Source organism: Lissotriton vulgaris, chromosome 11 (genome assembly GCF_964263255.1).
Source record: "Lissotriton vulgaris chromosome 11, aLisVul1.2, whole genome shotgun sequence".
NCBI classification, from domain to species: Eukaryota; Metazoa; Chordata; class Amphibia; order Caudata; family Salamandridae; genus Lissotriton; species Lissotriton vulgaris.
In genome coordinates, this window is record NC_141699.1 from 731055383 (window position 1) to 731075593 (window position 20211).

General features: G+C 47.3%; 1 protein-coding gene across 1 annotated transcript in view; it reads right to left on the reverse strand.

Moving 5' to 3' along the window:
• Positions 1 to 20211, reverse strand: part of LOC147683405 (maestro heat-like repeat-containing protein family member 1) — a 150366-nt gene that overhangs the window by 49929 nt on the left and 80226 nt on the right. The window contains exons 12-13 of the mRNA XM_086943845.1: positions 19682 to 19743; positions 17834 to 17953 (exon numbers count right to left, since the gene is read on the reverse strand). Of these exons, the coding sequence (XP_086799971.1) occupies positions 17834 to 17953; positions 19682 to 19743 (182 nt within the window). The remainder of the gene's footprint in view (positions 1 to 17833; positions 17954 to 19681; positions 19744 to 20211) is intronic.

A 20211-nucleotide genomic window follows, 5' to 3' on the forward strand; every position in this document is an offset into this window, starting at 1 on the left:
CGAAGATATTTAGGGCCTCTATGATTGAGAATCTTGTGACGATAGCACATGGCTTTGAAATATACCAAATGGAATAACGGAAGCCAGAGCAGCACTGGTAGAGCTGGGGCTGATGGTGAGTGTCAATGCAGATGAAATAGCAGCCGAGCTGCCATATTCTGCATCCACTGTCGTCTTCTTCATCATGCCCGTGGCACCCCGAGATACAGAACATTACAGTAATACAGTCTCAACATGATTAAAGACTGGACCACTGTCTTTCTGGCAGCTTCTGGCAAGAAGACAAGATGTTTTTAAGGTATTTAAGATCCCAACACATTGCCCTGCAAGACTCGTAATTGCTGTACGTGCCCTAATTTGTCTTTTCAATGCATTCCTTTATCAAGCAAGCCGCTACAACCACTTGCCTGAAGGAAAGCATTGTTGGACTTTTAGCCCAACTCTTTCCCTACAGTTGCTCAGACTGGAGTTAGAATAGTAAATACTAATCCAAAGTCCAGTGCTTTCCCGAAGGCAAATCCTGGTAACGACTTGGGTGGAAAAGGAATGCATTTCAAACATGCATTCATGGTTCAGACCACTATGTGCATATTTCCCACATACAAACCTGCAGCAGAGGGAGCTTTACTAAAACATCCTATTATGTGAGTTAGAGGATAATGAAGATAACCTGGGAATTGAGGAGTCTTTGAACATTCTGCAATTTATATTTTGTACACTTCTAGTTTATTGACCCACCTTATTTCACATCCTTCTCACTTACCTCGTCAGTATTTTTATGGCGTAATGCAATTTTATTGAGGAGCTGAGAGATTTGGATGTGGATGGTCTCTTCTTCAACATCAGATTCATGATCCATGTGACTAGTGCCCTGTGAAAATGTGGAAAAGCAAAAGAAGTAAAGTAACATATATTTTCACATCATTTTCACTGTGTTTTCTCTCCTCATGGAGGTTCAAGAGATTTGAGAGTGAAAACATCACAATTTTCAAATCAAGGTTGTAAGCACAGAGAGAACCTCTTGGCTCAAATTCAAATGTGAAATTAAAACACTATCTCCAAACATGTCAATAAAAATGTATAAATGAGGTTATGCACCCATGCTACGCTCTACAGAGTATAAAAGTTTATGGTCATTTGGCGGAAAAGTGTAAAGTATTCATATACAGTCAAAATACCGGTGGACTAACGAACAAGTTACTTACCTTCGGTAACGCTTTTTCTGGTAGATACAATATCTGCCTGTGGATTCCTCACCTTGTGAATATCCCCCTTGCGTCAGCAACATTCGGAAATTCTTTTGTAGCCTCGCGCCGACGTGGACTCGGACGTCATAGAGACACGACATCGCTCACGACTCCGCTGACGTCACCGACGCCTACAATAGGCCCACGCCGGCGTGATGACATCAGTTCCGCCCTTTTTTCCGTGCCATCGAGGCACACGGAAGGACCAATGACAGTAGATATATACAAAGTATACACAGTACACAATAGTCAAGGCAAAAAACACAGTGCAAAGCAAATGCAGGAAAGCAATTGAAACATTTCCTTGACATCAAAATAAATATACATTGTAGTACAATAACTCTGGCATAGAAGAGTGGACAACGGGGAGGTGGGTGGGTCAGTGAGGAATCCACAGGCAGATATTGTATCTACCAGAAAAATCGTTACCGAAGGTAAGTAACTTGTTCTTCTGATAGATACATCTGCTGTGTGGATTCCTCACCTTGTGAATAGAGTCCCACAGCAGTCCCCACTCCCGGAGGAGGGAGTCCACTCTTCGAAACCAGAAAATCCTGAAGGACAGAGCGAGCAAAGTGACCGTCCCTCCTCACCTCGGAATCCAAGCAGTAATGCTTCGTGAAAGTGAGGAGGGAAGACCAAGTTGCCGCTCTACAAATATCCTCAACAGGCACACCTCTAGCCAACGCTGAGGTCGAAGACTTAGCTCTTGTAGAATGAGCCCTTATACCCTCTGGTGGTTCCTTACCGGCCAAAGAGTAGCAGATCTTAATGCAGAGAACGATCCATCTTGAAATGGTTCTTTTATGGACCGCCTTTCCCTTCTTGCAACCAGCAAACCCACACTCTAGACGGTCTGTTTACTAACAGCCCCTTAGTAAAGTTCACCCGAACTATTCCTCTCGTCTGGACAGACCATGAAGCGATTTTCTTCACTGTAGAAACTAATCCATCAAAACCTACAGTCTCAGCCTCCTCCCAATCTTCATACAGAGACTGGAAAAACATCAATCTATCGCACTTAGCTGAGATGATGCAAGAAAATCTCATTCCTGAAGAGAATGACCCCATCATAGCGTCCTCCACCTACTTGAGGAACCTAAATATGGCCTGTAATAAGCTAGCCCCAATCAAAACCTCCTATCGAAATAGGAAAACACCATCAGCACCATGGTTTACTGAATCCCTTCGGATGCAGAAACAACACTGCAGGAATCTTGAAAGGCACTGGCGACGCAACTATAGTCCTGCAGACAAAATGACCTACAAAAATGCCTTGGCCATCTATAAAGGACTTATAGTTGCTGAAAAAAGCCGCTATTATACCTCTCAAATCGAGCAAGCAAAAAACTCAGCAGGAGAACTCTATAGGGTGGTCAATACTTTGTCCAACCCCCCGGCACCTCACCTAGAAGGCTCTCAGTCATTAGTGGATGCCCTGGCCAACTACTTTGAAGAAAAAGTTAGATCCATCTTCATCACTTTTACGAATTCCGCTCCCCCTCCCTTCGCCGAGGCACCCCCTACTAATACCCTGCCCTCCCTATTATCCTTTGATACTGTCGATCAGGATCATATTCATCGCTTGGTATCCAGCACCAAATCCGGTTCCCCTCTTGACCCCTGCCCTCCAGCTATTTTAAATTGCATCCCTGATGCAATCTCCCCTGCTCTGACCACTATCTGCAACGCCATGTTTGCAACTGGCGTATATCCTTCAGTCTGGAAGGAAGCCATTATTAAGCCCCTTCTAAAGAAGCCTACACTGGACCCTCAGCTTCCAGCTAGCTACAGACCCATCGCTTGTCTCCCCTTTCCAGCCAAAATTTTCGAAAAGTCTATCAACATCCAGCTTTCCAAATTCATCAATGATAACAATCTCCTTGATGAGACCCAGTTTGGTTTCAGACAGGGTCATGGGACGGAGACGGCATTACTAAAGGCTGCAGACGAAATCAGAGCAACTATGGACATGGAAGGAGCAGCAGTCCTAATACTTCTGGACCTCTCGGCTGCTTTTGACACGGTCGATCATGTCACTCTGATCGACCGTGTCTCAGCTTTAGGAATAAGAGGCAAAGCTAAAGATCTGATTGCCTCATTCCTAGCTAACCGCCCTCAGACCATCAAGATGGGTAATTTCACCTCCCACACCTTCTCCCTCCCTTGCGGTGTTCCCCAGGGCTCCTCGCTAAGCCCGACGCTGTTTAATATCTATGCGTCGGACTTGGCGAGGGTGATTAAATCTTATGGAATAGCCCTCACTACCTACGCCGATGATACCCAACTTGTATTATCAGTGCATAATAATGGAACATCCATCGCAGCCAACTTTCAGGAGGGAATGAAGGCGATAAGCTCCTGGATGTCATCAAATTGCCTCAAGCTTAACTCCGATAAAACGGAGGTGATGACATTCGGGAGCTTGCGCCCAGCATGGTCTCCTCAGTGGTGGCCACCTCAGCTGGGGCCCCCACCCCAGCCGGTGGCAAAGGTCTGCAACTTGGGAGTCATCTTTGACAATAAGTTGACGTTTCACCACCATGCCAACGCCGTTGTCTCATTTGCTTTCTACACTCTCAAAAAAATAAAAAAACTGCTTCCTTACCTTCCACAATCAGCAGGAAAAACTCTCATCAGTACATTAGTGTTCTCGAGAACCGATTACTGCAATTCACCTCTATTGAATGCGCAGGAAGGAGTTCTCAATAAATTACAAACAGTACAAAATGCTGCAGCTAGAACACTACTGTCTATCCCTAAATTCTCATCTGTTTCCCCGTACATCAGAAAACTCCATTGGCTCCCCATCAGGAGCCGAATCAAATTTAAAGCTATGTGTATAGCTTATAAGACCCTGAACAACACAGGACCACAGTTTCTAAAAGAAGCTCTCCGTCCAGTTGAACAACATAGGACTCTACGATCCTCTTCAGCCTCTCTGTTGAAAATCCATCGAACAAAGAGGGCCAACTGGGGAGACAGACGCTTCACCATTGCCACGGCCAAACTGTGGAACACTTTACCTCTCCACATTAAAACCGCTCCCACGCTTCTAAAATTTCGTAAAAGCCTCAAGACATGGCTATTCTCTTCTTCCTAACTCTCCGTTCAGACACGGTTATCCTCCATCTTAACTCCCCCGACACCTCTCAGTGAGTTCTGTGAATTTAGCGCCGAGACACCCTTATGGGTATTTGTTTGCGCTTTAAAAATTGCTAAAATAAATAAATAAATAAAATAAACGAAGAGCTGGTCCTCCAAACGAAAATCCTTGGTTCTGTCCAAGTAAAAGGAAACCGCCCTCTTAGGGTCCAGGCGGTGCAGTCTCTCTTCCTCCTTAGAAGGGTGAGGGGGAGGATAAAAGGAAGGTAGGGTAATGGACTGACCCAAATGAAAGGGAGTTACCACCTTAGGCAGAAAAGCAGCCCTGGTCCTGAGAACCATTCGATCAGCATGAATGGTCAGGAATGGGGGCTTAGAACTCAGAGCTTGAAGCTCACTTACCCTCCTTGCCGAGGTTATTGCAACGAGGAAGACTGTTTTAAAAGTAAGAAGCCTCATGGGACATTTGTGAAGGGGCTCAAATGGAGCACCCATCAAAAAGGACAAAACAAGATTTAAATCCCACTGAGGCACAATAAAAGGTGAAGGAGGGAACTTGTTTGTGAGGCCCTTCAAAAATCTCAAAACCACGGGAGATTTAAAAAGAGACGGCTGGTCAGGCAAGCAGAGAAATGCTGACAGCGCCGAAAGGTAGCCCTTCACAGTAGCAACAGCAAGCCCCTGTTGCGCCAGAGAAAGGGCAAACTGGAGAACATCAGACAAATGGGCTCTCACAGGGTCAATAGACTTCTCCCTACACCACTCAACAAATTTCGACCATCTATAAGAATAGATGGACTTAGTGGAGTCACGCCTGGCAGATAAGATGACATCCACAACGTCAGGCGGGAGGGAAAAGGAATTCAGGTTGCCCCGCTCAATCTCCAGGCATGAAGGTGTAATGTCTGGAGGTGGGGGTGTAGAACCTGCCCCTCCATCTGAGAGAGGAGGTCTGCCCTGAGAGGGAGACGGAGCGGCAGGTGAGAGGAGAGGTGGAGAAGATCTGAGTACCACACCCTTCTTGACCAATCCGGGGCGACCAATATAACTTGGGCCCGGTCTTGGCGAATCTTCTTCAGAACCCGAGGAATCAAGGGTATGGGAGGAAACGCGTAAAGGAGTTGATCTCCCCAACTCAACTGAAACGCATCCTCAAGGCTCCTTGCATCGGATACTGGAAACTGCAGAATGACGGGCAGTGAGCATTCTCGAAAGTGGCAAACAGGTCCACCGAGGAGTCCCCCACATGTGAAAGATGCTGTGAACCACCTCCGGGTGAAGCTTCCACTCGTGGTCGGCAGAGAACTGCCGACTGAGACCGTCTGCTCGAACGTTCAGAACTCCGGCCAGATGATTTGCCATCAGACAAATCTGATGGTCCTGAACCCAGGACCAGAGACGCAGTGCCTCTCTGCAGAGACACTGCGACCCCACTCCTCCCTGTTTGTTGATGTACCACATCGCGGTCGTGTTGTCCGTCAGGACCTGAACTGACTGACCGCGAAGGGAAGGGAGGAAGGCCTTGAGCGCTAAACGAATCGCCCGTAACTCTAGAAGGTTGATGTGAAGCAACCTTTTCTCTGGAGACCAAAGACCCTTGACCTCCAGATCCCCCAGATGAGCACCCCACCCTAGAGTGGATGCATCCGTAATCACTGTGGCCACCGGAGGAGACAGATGAAAAGGCTTCCCCTGAGACAGGTTGCCTTCCACGCCCCACCAAGACAGATCCGCTGCAGTTTCTCTGGAGATCTTCACTGACTCCCTGAGATCTCCGTTGTGCTGAAACCACTGCCTGCGGAGGCACCACTGGAGTGCCCTCATGTGCCAGCGTGCATGGTTGACCCGGAGAATGCAAGAAGCCATCAGACCGAGCAGGCGAAGGACCTTCAGGACCGGAACAACCGCTCCATTGTAAAACAAAGGGACCATTTCCTGTATGTCGCGAATCCTTTGAGGTGGAGGGAATGCACGACATACAGTTGTGTCCAGTACAGCACCAATGAACAGGATGCGCTGGGAGGGCACCAGGTGAGATTTGGGTACATTTATCGAAAAACCCAACCTGTACAACAACTGGGTTGTCTCCTGCAGATGATGAAGCACAATCTCCGACGACTCCGCTTTGATCAGCCAGTCGTCCAGATAGGGGAATACAGGATCCCCGATCTTCTGAGATGCGCCGCCACCACTGCCATCACCTTGGTGAAGACTCGAGGCGCAGTAGTAAGTCCAAACGGAAGGACCGCAAACTGATAGTGCTGCGATCCTACCGTAAAACGGAGATACTTCCTGTGCGACTTCAGGATGGGGATGTGGAAATACGCATCCTGCAAGTCGAGCGACACCATCCAGTCTTCTTCCAGCAGAGCCTGAAGAACCTGAGCAAGGGTGAGCATCTTGAATTTCTCCTGCTTCAGGTAAAAATTCAAGATCCTGAGATCCAGGATAGGACGAAGCCTGCCATCCTTCTTGGGAATCAGGAAATACCGGGAGTAGCATCCCTGACCCCTTTCCCGCTCTGGGACCACCTCTATCGCACCTTTCCTCAATAGAGTTTGGACTTCCTCCTGAAGGAGAAACAGATGTTCCTCTGAGCAATACCCTTGGCAAGGAGGGTAATTGGGAGGGAATACCCGAAAGGGAAGGGCATACCCATTTTCTACGAGATTGAGAACCCAAAGATCTGATGTAACCGATTCCCAATCTCGTAGAAAGTCGGTAAGCCGGCCCCCCACTGGGCCTACATGATCCTGAATGGCAGATCTAGGGCTGCTTTTCTGTGGCGGGGAGGTTGGTGGAGGTGGAGGAGGAATTGGGCTGACGCCCTCGAGGACGTGCTCTCTGCTTCCCCCTGTATAATCTATACAAGGTATTCTGCTGCTGCTGCTGTTGTTGCTGCTGCTGTCCTTGTCTATATGAACGAAAGGAGCGACCAAAACCTCTAAATTTCCTGGTCGTAGAACCTCTGACCTGAAGGCCAAGAGATCTAGCCGTTGCCCTGCTGTCCTTGAATCTTTCCAAGGCCGCATCTGCTTTCCTCCCAAAGAGCCCCTCACCATCGAAAGGCAAATCCAATAAAGCAGACTGCACATCAGTTGAAAAATCGGATGACTTCAACCAGGCTGAACGCCTAGTGGCAACCGCTGTGCCCATGATCCTTGCCACTGAATCCGTAGTATCAAGCCCGCTTTGGATGACTTGACGGGCAGCCGCTTGAGAGTCAGACAAGGCTTCCTCAAAGTCTTTTCTGCTATCCTCAGGAACCTTAGGGATTAATGAACGCATAGAGTCCATTAGAGCATGAATGTATCTACCCATAAGGCAAGTGGCATTAGAAGATTTCAGTGCCATACTAGCCGAAGAAAAAGTCTTTTTAGCAATTTGGTCCTATTTCTTGGCCTCTTTGTCGCCAGGCACCTGCGGAAAAGCCCCAATCGACTTTTTAGAACATGCAGCCTGAATCACCAAACTCTCAGGAGACGGGTGGGATGACAAGAATGCAGGGTCCTCAGGAGCCACCCTATATCTCCTAGCCACATTTTTGGAAACTGCAGGAGCAGAAAAAGGCTTTTTCCATACCTCCATAATGGGTTCCTTTAAGGCTTCATTAAATGGAAGTAAAGGCTCCACTGCTGAACTTGGAGAATGAAGAACCTCAGTCAGTAAATTCGACTTAAATTCGACAGTAGGCAAAGACAAACCCAAAAGTCCAGCTGCCTTCTTCATAACTACATGATACGGTTGAACATCCCTGGAGGGTGCATCATATCCCGAAGGCAAAGACCATTCCGGGGAAAACTCGAGACCACTTGCCTCAGCCAGGTCGTCGAAACTACCCCCATCCAGTTCACCTTCCTCCATGTCAGAAGAAGACTCATCAATCCTCTATTGTTCAAGCAGACGTTGAGCTTCTCTTCGAGACCTGAATTTAACTCGAAGTGCAGCCGAATCCAAAGCCGAATCCGACGGCGCCGGAGCCGACTTCGGAACCGAATCCGAGGACTTGGAAGGAGGATCCACAGACTTGCTTGGAGCCGGTGACGTCGGAGCCGGAGTCATCGACTTCGGGCGGGCCGGCGTCGATACCGGCGTCGACCCTGGTGGAGCTTGGTACTGCCACAGCGGAGTCGGGGTTGGCATGTACGGCATGAATGGTGCCGGAGCATATGAGTGAGGAACACCCAAATTAAAGGACATAGGACCCATGGGACCTGAAGGCGCACCAGAGGGGAACCATGATCTCGAGAAAACACCATACATCGCGTTTAAAAACGCGGAAGGGTCCTGACCTGGTGTCGGGAATGGTGGATGCTCAGGATGACTTCGAGGTAGGTTTGAATCTGTCCCTTCAACAGGATTCGAAGACTCTCCCTCAACAGGAACTCTATCGGCGTCATCCGGAGCCGGAGAATGAGCCGGAGACGGAGCCGGAGTCGGATCCGGAACCGGAGTCGGAGAATGGACCACCGACTCCGAAGGCGAAGCCTCACCTTCATGATCCGACACTTGTGGAGGAATCACTTTCGACTTCACCCTCCTGGGAGACTTTGACCTTGAACCAGACTTATCCCCTGAATGATGACGGGATTCATGCCTCCTCTTCTTATGTTTTTTCCGAGAACCGGAAGCGTGGTCAGACGAAGACTTCGAGGCCGACGCCTCACGAGACCTCGACCTGGATCTCGACTTCGATCTCCTCGAGTGCTTCGAAGATTTTCTAACCTTACTCGCTGTAAGGGTTGTAGTTACTGGGGTAGCGAGTAATGAAGCGAAGTCACAAAGTAGAATATAGTGGTACTACGGATTTATTAAAGTAACAACGAGAAAAGGACTGTAGGATGATGAAAAGCAGCTTTCCGGTTACGCCAGGGCTTCCGAGTGGTACATCCGTTGGAAGGTCTTCTCACTCTCACGGGGCGTTGAGCGGAAAGGAAAAGAAAGAAAGAAAACGCCAGATTACTGGACTGCGCTGTTTATCTGATACACGTGAGGGGTAGGGCAGGGGCGTGAGGGGGATCACCAGGGACCATCACCGGTTTCTTGGGTTTCCGTACCAAAGCGGCACTGTATTCACTCCTGTCCCTTATCCACCCCAACCGCCCTTTAACCGTTTCCTCCCTCCGAGTGAAAGAGTCCCCGTATACGAGCTCGTACCTTGCGATGCCACACTTCTCCAGGTGAAGTGTGGCTGGGCGGAGCGTGGTTCCGTTGGCCTCCTGGCTCTACTGCTGCCGGTCTCTCCCCGTCTCCTGCTTCTGTCTCCTTTAGCAATCCGGTTCCGGGTTCCTTCAGTCCAGCGGCGAAGACGTCCGATGCTTCCTGTGCTGCTCCGGCGTTCGCGCCCTCCTGTTCGAAACCTCGCGTTATCAGCGCCGTCGTGGAAGATGATTGGACATCAGGGTACGACGTCACCGATGGATGCCCCGCCTCCGGGTAAGCCCAGGCGGCCGTGGAAGGTGCACGAACATCCTGTGTGCGCCGAGGCGGAAACGAAGAGGGGCAAACATCAGTAGCAGAGTCGTGGCAGGTAGGAACCCCCTGACACATCCCCCCCCCCAGGATTTCCCAATCGGGGGAAAGAGGAAACCGGGACAAGAAGTCAGCATTGCCCTGGTCACGACCCTTGCGGTGTCGAACTTCAATCTGGAAGGGCTGGAGAGCAAGAAACCAGCGAAGGATGCGGTCATTATGGCCACGGTTGCGCTGCAGCCAGGTCAAAGGGGCATGGTCCGTATACAGGACAAAAGGACGACCCTCCAGATAGTACCGGAGCTTGTCCACACTCCAGCGGACAGCCAAACATTCCTTTTCAATGGTGGAGTAAGCCTGTTCTCTGGGGAAGAGTTTACGACTGATGAAAAGAACCGGCCTCTCGAGTCCATCAGAGTCCTCCTGGGAAAGGACTGCCCCTATACCCACCCCAGAGGCATCAGTCTGAAGAATGAAAGGCTTCTTATAGTTAGGCGAAACCAGAACAGGTGAAGTGGTAAGGACAGTTTGTAAGGCCTGGAAAGCGTTCGACTCTTTGGGACCAGGGGCCGGCAGCCTTGGGGACGACTGCGACTTCTTCAATAAGTCTGTAAGAGGACTGGCTAATTCAGCAAACTGTGGAATGAAGCGCCTGTAGTAACCCACTAAACCCAAGAAAGCCCTTAACTCCCTCTTGGTTTTGGGATAGGAAAGGTCCACGATAGCCTTTACTTTCTCAGACTGGGGTTCGATCAGTCCATTGCCCAGCACGTACCCCAGGTACTTAACCTTTTTGAAGGCCACTCTGGTTTCCTTGGCATTAATGTGGAACCCCGTGGTTCGTAGACTAGAGAGTATGTTCTCGAGATGCTCTTTGTGTTCTTCCCATGTTTTACTAAAGACCACAATGTCGTCCAAATAAGCGGAAGAATACTGCTGGTGTGAGGATAGCACTGTGTCCATTGCTCTTTGGAACGTGGCCGGTGCTCCATGGAGGCCAAAAGGAAGAACAGTAAAGTGAAAATGGCCTGAGGGGGTGGAGAAGGCCGTTTTCTCCTGATCTGCGGGATGTAGGGGAATCTGCCAATACCCCTTGGTGAGATCAATAGTTGTGATGTATTGGGCCTCACCAAGACGCTCCAGCAGTTCATCCACGCGAGGCAGTGGATAAGCATCCTGTTTTGAGACCCTATTGACAGCTCGAAAGTCAATGCAAAAACGAATACTGCCATCCGGTTTGGGAACAAGAACAACCGGAGAACACCAGTTGCTTTTAGAGGGCACAATCACTCCAGAACGTAACATCTGGTCGATTTCGTCCTGAAAGGCTTGTCTCCTGGCCTCAGGGATCCTATAGGGTTTTTGTTTCACTACAGTACCCTGTGGAGTGGGAATTGTGTGAACCGCTATGTTGGTTTTCCCGGGCTGGTCAGAAAAGACATCCTTATAACGGAGAAGTAGGGTCAGTATCTCTTCTCTTTGAGCCTCCGTTATTTCGGGGTTGACAGGGGTGTTGTGCACCGTATGAGGTACGGCCTCAACAGTTTGTACCGATTGGGGTGGTTTTCCCAACCATTTTTTTAAGAGATTGATGTGGTACATTTGGGTCTTATTTCCTTTTACGCGCAACACATAGGTGGTCTTTCCTATTTTGCGGAGAATCTCAAAAGGTCCTTGCCATTCTTTCTTGAGCTTGTGGGTAGAGGATGGCAATAATACTAAAGCCCAGTCACCCACATCTAGTTCTCTCCATTTTTTTCATCTGTCGTAAAAGGTCTTTTGTTTCTTTTGGGCTACAGCTAGATGCTCGTGGGCCAGCGTTCTTAATTTGTGCAGCCTAGTCTGGAGTTGTCGTGTATAGTCCAAGAGAGCCTCGGCCTCTTGAACTCCCTCTTTTTCCCAACTGTCCTTCGTAATCTCCAGTAATGTCCTGGGAGCACGACCAAACAACAACTCAAACGGGGATGTACCCAGACTAGCTTGTTTTTGGCTTCGAAGGACAAAAAGGGCCAAAGGCAACAACTGGTCCCAATTCTTACCATCCCCGGACAGAAGCTTCTTCAGCGTAAGTTTTAGGCTACCATTATATCTCTCGACTAGGCCATCTGTCTGGGGATGGTATACAGAGGTTTTGATATGCTTGACTCCCAGTTGTTTACACACTTGGGCCATTAGTCGTGATACAAATGGGGTTCCTTGGTCAGTAATGATTTCGCGAGGAAAGCCCATTCGGGAAAAAAGGCATCCTTTAATAGAGCAGAAAACCCCGGGTTATCAGTGCCTATGATTACGGGCTCCGGGAGAGAAGGCATAACTCCCACCACCACTTCTGTTACAGTTCCTGCAGCGGTGCACAGACTAACAGTGGCTAGGGGATATTCCCTAACGTCCCCATGAACACAGCGTATATGCACAGTTTTTCCAGCCATTAAACACGAGGGAGGCACCAATTCTTGGCGTACAACCTAGTGTTTACAGCCGGAGTCTAGAAGTGCCCTTACTACCTTCCCATGTATGGTGACACTTACGTAAAATACCGGTCCAGTTTCTTCTGCAAAGAGAAGGGAATACGGTGCGTAACTGACATCCATGGGCTCTTCCTCCCTTTATTTTGGTTTTTTTCTGCAAAACCTCGCTATGTGTCCCCACTCTCCGCAATCGTAACATTGAGGACCAGGAGTAGGTTGTACCTCAGGTTTGGGATAACGTGGTCGCTGAGGTTCAAACGGGGGTTTTACAAACTTTTTCTCGACTCTCGCTGGTAAGGGTTTCAGAGGTTTTTCTGGTTCTTTCACCGGGGGTCTACCCTGGGCACAGGCATAAGAGGTGGCCATTTCAATGGCATGTTCGAGAGTTAGTCCTGCGTGCTGTTTCAACCAGCGTTGTGTGCCATAGGGGAGCGCCTCTAGAAATTGTTCGAGGTATATTTTATTCATTACATCGTCTATATTACCTTCCTGTGGTTTCAACCAGAGGTCTGCGGCTGCTTTTAATTTATAAAACAGGGTTTTAGGAAGGTCCCCAGGGGTACCGCGTTCCTGTCGGAACTTGAGTCTGTGAGTTTCTTCATCAACGCCCAACCGGTCCAAGATATATTTTTTTACGACGGCATACACTGCAGTGCCGTCTCTATTGATCATTTGGTAAGCGGATTGGGCGTCACCTGTTAGCAAGGGTGCCAGATAGAATGGCCACCTATCCCCCGGCCAAGCACTGGCCCTGGCAGCCCTTTCAAAGTTAAGGAAGAAAGCCAAGGGATCATCACCCGGAGTGAACTTTTGTAGCGGAACAACAGTACCAGGGGCGTTTGTTCTGCCTTGTCCCAGCACAGTCATAAGCTGATTCTGTCCCTCAGCCAGTTTCACCAGGTTATCAACTTGAGCCTGTATGGCGTTAGAAAACGTCGTGCGGTCAGTATCAGCCTGAGTGGCGGTCTGGCCTATTGCCCACTCGAGTTTATCCTGGGACTCTTTCATTTGCTGTATTAGGGCTTCAATCTTGTATCAGAGGACGGTTCAAGGGAAATCCGAGTCACAGCACCACTTGTAAGGGTTGTAGTTACTGGGGTAGCGAGTAATGAAGCGAAGTCACAAAGTAGAATATAGTGGTACTGGGGATTTATTAAAGTAACAACGAGAAAAGGACTGTAGGATGATGAAAAGCACATTTCCGGTTACGTCAGGGCTTCCGAGTGGTGCATCTGTTGGAAGGTCTTCTCACTCTCATGGGGCGTTGAGCGGAAAGGAAAAGAAAGAAAGAAAACGCCAGATTACTGGACTGCGCTGTTTATCTGATACACGTGAGGGGTAGGGCAGGGGAGTGAGGGGGATCACCAGGGACCATCACCGGTTTCTTGGGTTTCCGTACCAAAGCGGCACTGTATGCACCCCAACCGCCCTTTAACCGTTTCCTCCCTCCGAGTGAAAGAGTCCCCGTATACGAACTCGTACCTTGCGATGCCACACTTCTCCAGGTGAAGTGTGGCTGGGCGGAGCGTGGTTCCGTTGGCCTGCTGGCTCTACTGCTGCCGGTCTCTCCCCGTCTCCTGCTTCTGTCTCCTTTAGCAATCCGGTTCCGGGTTCCTTCAGTCCAGCGGCGAAGACGTCCGATGCTTCCTGTGCTGCTCCGGCGTTCGCGCCCTCCTGTTCGAAATCTCGCGTTATCAGCGCCGTCGTGGAATATGATTGGACATCAGGGTACTTTAGAAACAAGGGGGACCCAACGGATAGCTAAGGACCATGGGTATAACTGCGTTATAGAAAACAAAGGTGCCTAGCTTATTCAACAATATTGTGAGTGTAAACCCACTCATGGGTGTCGACGTTTCGATCCCTATTGCTCAACTAGATACATGGGATCATCATCATTGAAAATAAAACTCCAGGCATGGAAACCGGCATTGACCGAGTATCCCCGGCAGAGGCGAGTCGTCATCCAGACTGACGCCTGAACGCCACATTGTTGGTGCCCCGCGTGTATGGCCATTGATGCCTACACTTTAAATCCCGTACCTCGCTCCCACGCAGAGTGGAGAAAGTGCGGCCACCAGACGAAACCGAAAACGGGCAACGAGTTTTATTTTCGATTGTTAAAAACTAACATTGCGACTGGACCCTAATAAGGACCTCCACGACATACAACCCCGTGCCTGGCGCGACAACTTCCGCCAAAACCTAGAAGTGCAGGAAATCTCCCATGTGAGGCTCCTTACCTCGAACAACAGAGGCTTTATTTCATTCAGGCATGCTTTGTTTATTGTTAAAGTCCTGATGATGATCCCATGTATCTAGTTGAGCAATAGGGATCAAAACGTCGACACCCATGAGTGGGTTTACACTCACAATATTGTCAAATGAGATTGTGTACACTCCACTCCAGGCGACACTGCCATTGATCTTTAACACCTTGGCTGCTAGGTGTTTTCCCCCCCTGTGCTGGAAATTACTCTTCTCCTGTATTCATGACGAGCTCAGCTCGTCATCAGCACAGCTCAACTGTGCATCATGACGAGCTGAGCTCGTCATCAGCATCGAAAGGGTTAATTTATCTACAGTGCCCTGTTCTTGCTCCCTTCCTTTGCCTGAAAAACACCCATTTCACCCTACTCCTATTTTTCCTTTTCCTCTTTTGGTATGGCACAGGCTTGTGTCATGTTATTTCATTTGTATTGTATATTGGACATTGTTTCTTGAGAATAAATTCCTTTCCCGGCTGGGTCAGGAAACCTTAAATCGTATAGTATTCCATTGTGTTCCTATACTGTATTGCATTTATGTTGAATAAGCTAGGCACCTTTGTTTTCTATAACGTGGACATCAGGGTACGACGTCACCGATGGATGCCCCGCCTCCGGGTAAGCCCAGGCGGCCGTGGAAGGTGCACGAACATCCTGTGTGCGCCGAGGCGGAAACGAAGAGGGACAAACATCAGTAGCAGAGTCGTGGCAGGTAGGAACTCCCTGACACTCGCTTTAAACTTAACCACAAGAAGCTTCGATTCCCTCTCTCGAAGAGCCTTCGGATTCATCTTCTGGCACGATGAACACCCTTCAACGTCGTGATCCGAGCTCAAACACCATATGCAGTCTTGGTGAGGGTCCGTAACGGACATCATCTTCCCACATTCTCTACAAGGCTTAAACCCTGTCTTCTTTGTCGACATGACAACCAAGCAAAAAGGACAGAGAATGGAGAATCAACGAAACAAAGTATAAAAGATACTAGAAGCTACAGAGTAACCCGTTAAACCGTTAGCGTCGACGACGCGGAAAAAAGGTAACTGATGTCATCACGCCGGCGTGGGCCTATTGAAGGCGTCGGTGACGTCAGCGGAGTCGCGAGCGATGTCGTGTCTCTATGACGCCCGAGTCCACGTCGGCGCGAGGCTACAAAAGAATTTCCAAATGTTGCTGACGCAAGGGGGATATTCACAAGGTGAGGAATCCACACGGCAGATGTATCTATCAGAATTATAAATATGTAAGGTTCTGATGCATGGGGCACTACATCTGAGACATTGTACCTCTGGCACCACAAGGTAGTCTCTCTTGCTCACTACACAGATTGTGATGCCCCATGAGCCCTCCCCTTGCTGCTTGATGGGGAAGTATGTGCTACATTAGGGTACTTCTTTTACTCAATAGGACAAAAACATACGGGGAACTGCATTTTTGTGAGGCAGTGTTGATATGAAATACTGATTTGAAGTATGTTTGTGCTACTTTGTGTAGGATTTGGTAGTTTGCCCTGTTAGGCATTTTGACGATAAAGCGGGGTATGTAACAGAAAGGATCCCACTAGATAATGTATTATCAGTGAAAAACACAGCTTATCAGTGCACTCGCTGAATGCCCATGTGCCTTGCCCAATCACCTAAGAAATTTCCCAGTTAACCCCGGCAAAGTCTAAAGGCCAGTTGTCTCACATAGGCTGGATTATGCGGTAGGCCTATGTACTGCATGGGAGCACTGCTGTTGAGACGTGTATGGAGCGAGTCCCATTCTCACAGTGTCTGAGCATCTTATTTCTTTACACTCATGCCAGTCAACATGTGCATAAGGTTACTAAGATGGGATCTAGGTTTTCAAGCACCATTGTTGCAATGCGATGCAACATAAGGACAGGCATCTGAATTGTTCCTGGCATGATGCCTCTGACCTGTGGTAAAAAAAAACTATGGACAGTGTCTGGTTCATCTATTAGTTGAGCTTAATAAGAACCCAAGAGTAAGACTAAGCATGGACTGCAGACACTCTGGATTATGGTCAGGCCCCAAGGAGATGGATACCAAATGTCATCAGTGGCGCCCAATCCCCACACATATTACTGAGCATGGACTTGAGTTGTGCATCTTGGTACAACTACTCTGTAACATGGATGCATTGGCCAAGCTTGAGGAAGTCCTACCTGGTTCACAGTGATCAATAAGGTCATGGCACCTCTACTGTTATGGAGGAATTGGTGAGACCATAAGCCACTGTGGCCTACTCTCCCAGAGACACTGACAAATCCAAGAATACTGCGGTTTTCAGACACCATGCCACCTGCCATTGCCCATGCTGCCACATATCACCTGCAGCCCCACAAGCACCAGTGAAGAGCACTGATCCAACACCCATTCCTGGCCCCTAGTCAGATGACAGGTGTTTCCTCCAGCTACTAGAGATAGGATCAAAGTGTAAGTGCCCAAAGGACTTGAGATGGTCCAAAAAAAGAGAAGAATCAGAAGAAGAGCCCAATACAAAATCATACATGAGACCTGTGGAAGAGGAGGGCAATGAATGAGAAGGAGAATAACTAAAGGATATTATCAAACCACTTTCTGAAACTCGTTGTTCACAACAGTGGACAATTTTGCACAACATAAGAGCAGGATAAAAGTTATAAAATTGCCAGAAGTGCCACAGTACAAATCAAACCAGCTGCAATAATTTAACTTCGGGACAACGACTCCACTTGCATTTGACATCACTAACTCAGACCCCACAATAGTAAGGGTACACTAGGTTAAACTTTTCACAATAATGGAAAAACCATAGATTCGGTATACTGGAAGAATGACTCTTGAAGTGAAAGCTATAAGTAAATTCACTTGAGTGGTTTGGTTCACATCATGGGCAGCCTGGACATGAAGAAAAGGCATGTACAGTGTTGGCACTGATGGGCAGCTGCTGAATTCAGGTGCAAATGTAAGCAGACAAATGGATAAGGGACACTCATAAAAGTGACAGAGGGAGAAAGACGCACTGGAGTGGAAGTAGGGAACATCAAGCTCAAATGAAGAACATAGAATGTCAAGGTGAGCCTATGGGAACTAACGAGAGGGACATGAGGTCTATATTCCACCACCAGGGGCAAATATGTGACACTGCTGATGTATATTATATGGCAAAGTAATGACATTGGGGCACAAGGGGGCTAAAAGGTCCACTTATTTTTTGTGTGCTGACTACTGTTGCTGTTTGTTCCCTAACACATTCACCTACCCAAATATGTACTTCTGCCACTTACCTGCTCTTTGATGAGGAGGCTGTTTTTTTTAAGCACATATTCCATCACAGCTCTTCCGTTCACATCATAAAAACCCTTGGCTGTTAAACTGGATATTAAACTTAAAGTGGCAAGAATAACCTATAATTAAGAAAAAAGGTAAGCATGGTTAGTGAGAATCCCTTTTGGTGTATAAATAGGAGAAAATCACACACTCCAGTGAGAAAGTAGCAAGGGAGTGTGAGAAAACCATACATTCTCTCCTTCCTTTTGTCCACAGAGTAGACAAATATACATTTTTATGTGTGGAAAGCCTGTACCTGCATACAACCTTTTAAAGTATGTTGCAAAAAGGGTTATTATGACACTCTGAGAATGAAACTAGAGTCAATTTAATTAAACTGTTTTTACAGAGTGTCTGACTGAAGTGTGATTGAGGGAATATTCAAATATTCCAGGTGGGCCACACCTTCTATAGGTGCCTTAGATTTGATAAAAGATTTTTTTAAAACATTGCAAAATATGCCTAGGTAGGTTACAACCAACAAAAAAGCTCTCAGGACCTGATATTGATTACAAAAATGCAAATGAGAATTCAATATGCTGTGGAGTCGTCTATGGGAAGAATGATGACCGCTGTCTAACTCCACCTGCAAGATTGAGCAGACATCCCAACACGGACAGCAGATAACAAATGGGTTGCAGTACTTAGAGTTCATTGTCCCACACCTTGTTGTTTGGTTGATCCATATCACTTTCAAGAAGTCGTTTTGGCTCAAGACCGTAAATAGTCACAGTCTCCTGTATCCAGTATTGAGTTAAAATTCACATCCCTAACATGGTTCTGTACGCTGTATATTTGCACAATCTGGCCACAATGGCTTCAACTGCCAAATAATACATCCATGCTTGATTTCTGTGATTCTAACATTCCTAGCAGAGTCCTGTCTCTGATGTTTCTGGTTTAATCTGAAAAATATCTAAGGTTAACTTGGTTTATATCATGCCCTGTGGTTAAAAATGACAAACCCAATACGCCTCTCAAAGAGAATCCAATAGAGACAAAGTTATGGCAATACAACCTTTTGTTCGTTATCCTGTGCTTGCTTACATGCTGAATATGGTGATTCTGATACTGAGTTACTTGCTTTCTCCATAGCAGTGAAGTCAGGCACATTGTGGACATACATGGCATCAAGAAAGTCACATATATTCCAATTTCTACATAAAATACATCTTTTATATCAAAATCAGACTTTTCAAATGTGCACATTGAATATTATCCTGTATTATCGATCCACGTTTGGTGAGATTTGGCTGAGACATAGCCCAAATATTATTCTTGGTAGAGACATTTTAAATACCTTACACCATGGTTGTTAAAGATTTGAGGAGATATTAATATTCGGAACTTCAAAACCCTTATTTGATCATCAACATTCTCCTCCTCAGTGAGGGGTATTACAGATCAACTCAATGTGAAATACAGACCAAATATGTTAACAGCGTACAAGAACTTTCTTTTAACACATATTTATTAAACAATTAGGGATCAGCAACCTCTGGGATTGGGTCTGAAAATAATGCATTGACACAGACTAGGGCAGGAAAACTGGGATATGTCCACTTGCCAGGGAGGCAATGGAACACAAAACACACTGAACTGACACAAATGGCTGGCGGTTGCATGACCCAACACCTCCACGGAAGACTTGCCTTGGAGAAAGTCAACAGACTGTGGTGTGCAAACCACAGCTCTGAGTCCATGTAAGTAGGACTACTGCACTATGCAAAAACTGCATAACTTTAATTAGATTGAGTTGCTAATTATGTAAGTGCTTTAACACACGTATAATAGCTTGATGGTACCTTGCGATTGTCATCCTCAAGCACGTGATGGACAGCATCCAGATAAAAGGCACCTTCTGAATCTATGAAATAAAGCCATACACCAAATGTTTATAATACATAGATATTGACTTTGTCAAGTAAGATCAAGATTAATACATAAGTAGTGAAGTTTCCACTATCAACTGTGATTATCACCCTGAGGGTCCTGTCTTCCAGTTTTGGTGTGTGAGTCTGTGACTGTGAGCCCCATGGGGCTATCAATGCCTTCCTGTTTCGCCGTGCATGTCTGTGTCATCATGTACCACTGAGCATGTCTGTGTCGACCTGCTACATATTTTATTTCCCTTTATGTTCCTGTCCAGTGTCTATGTCAGGATCGGTTTTCACAGTGTCCCTGTCCCATTAATGGCTCACAATGGGAACAATTAACCGAAAAGAAAACGGTGACATTCCTTTATTTCTTCACCATGATTCACATAATTGAAGTTGATGTAAGCAAGACTTTATTCGTAAATTGCAGTGCTCTACCAGGAAAAGTTGGCAGTTAA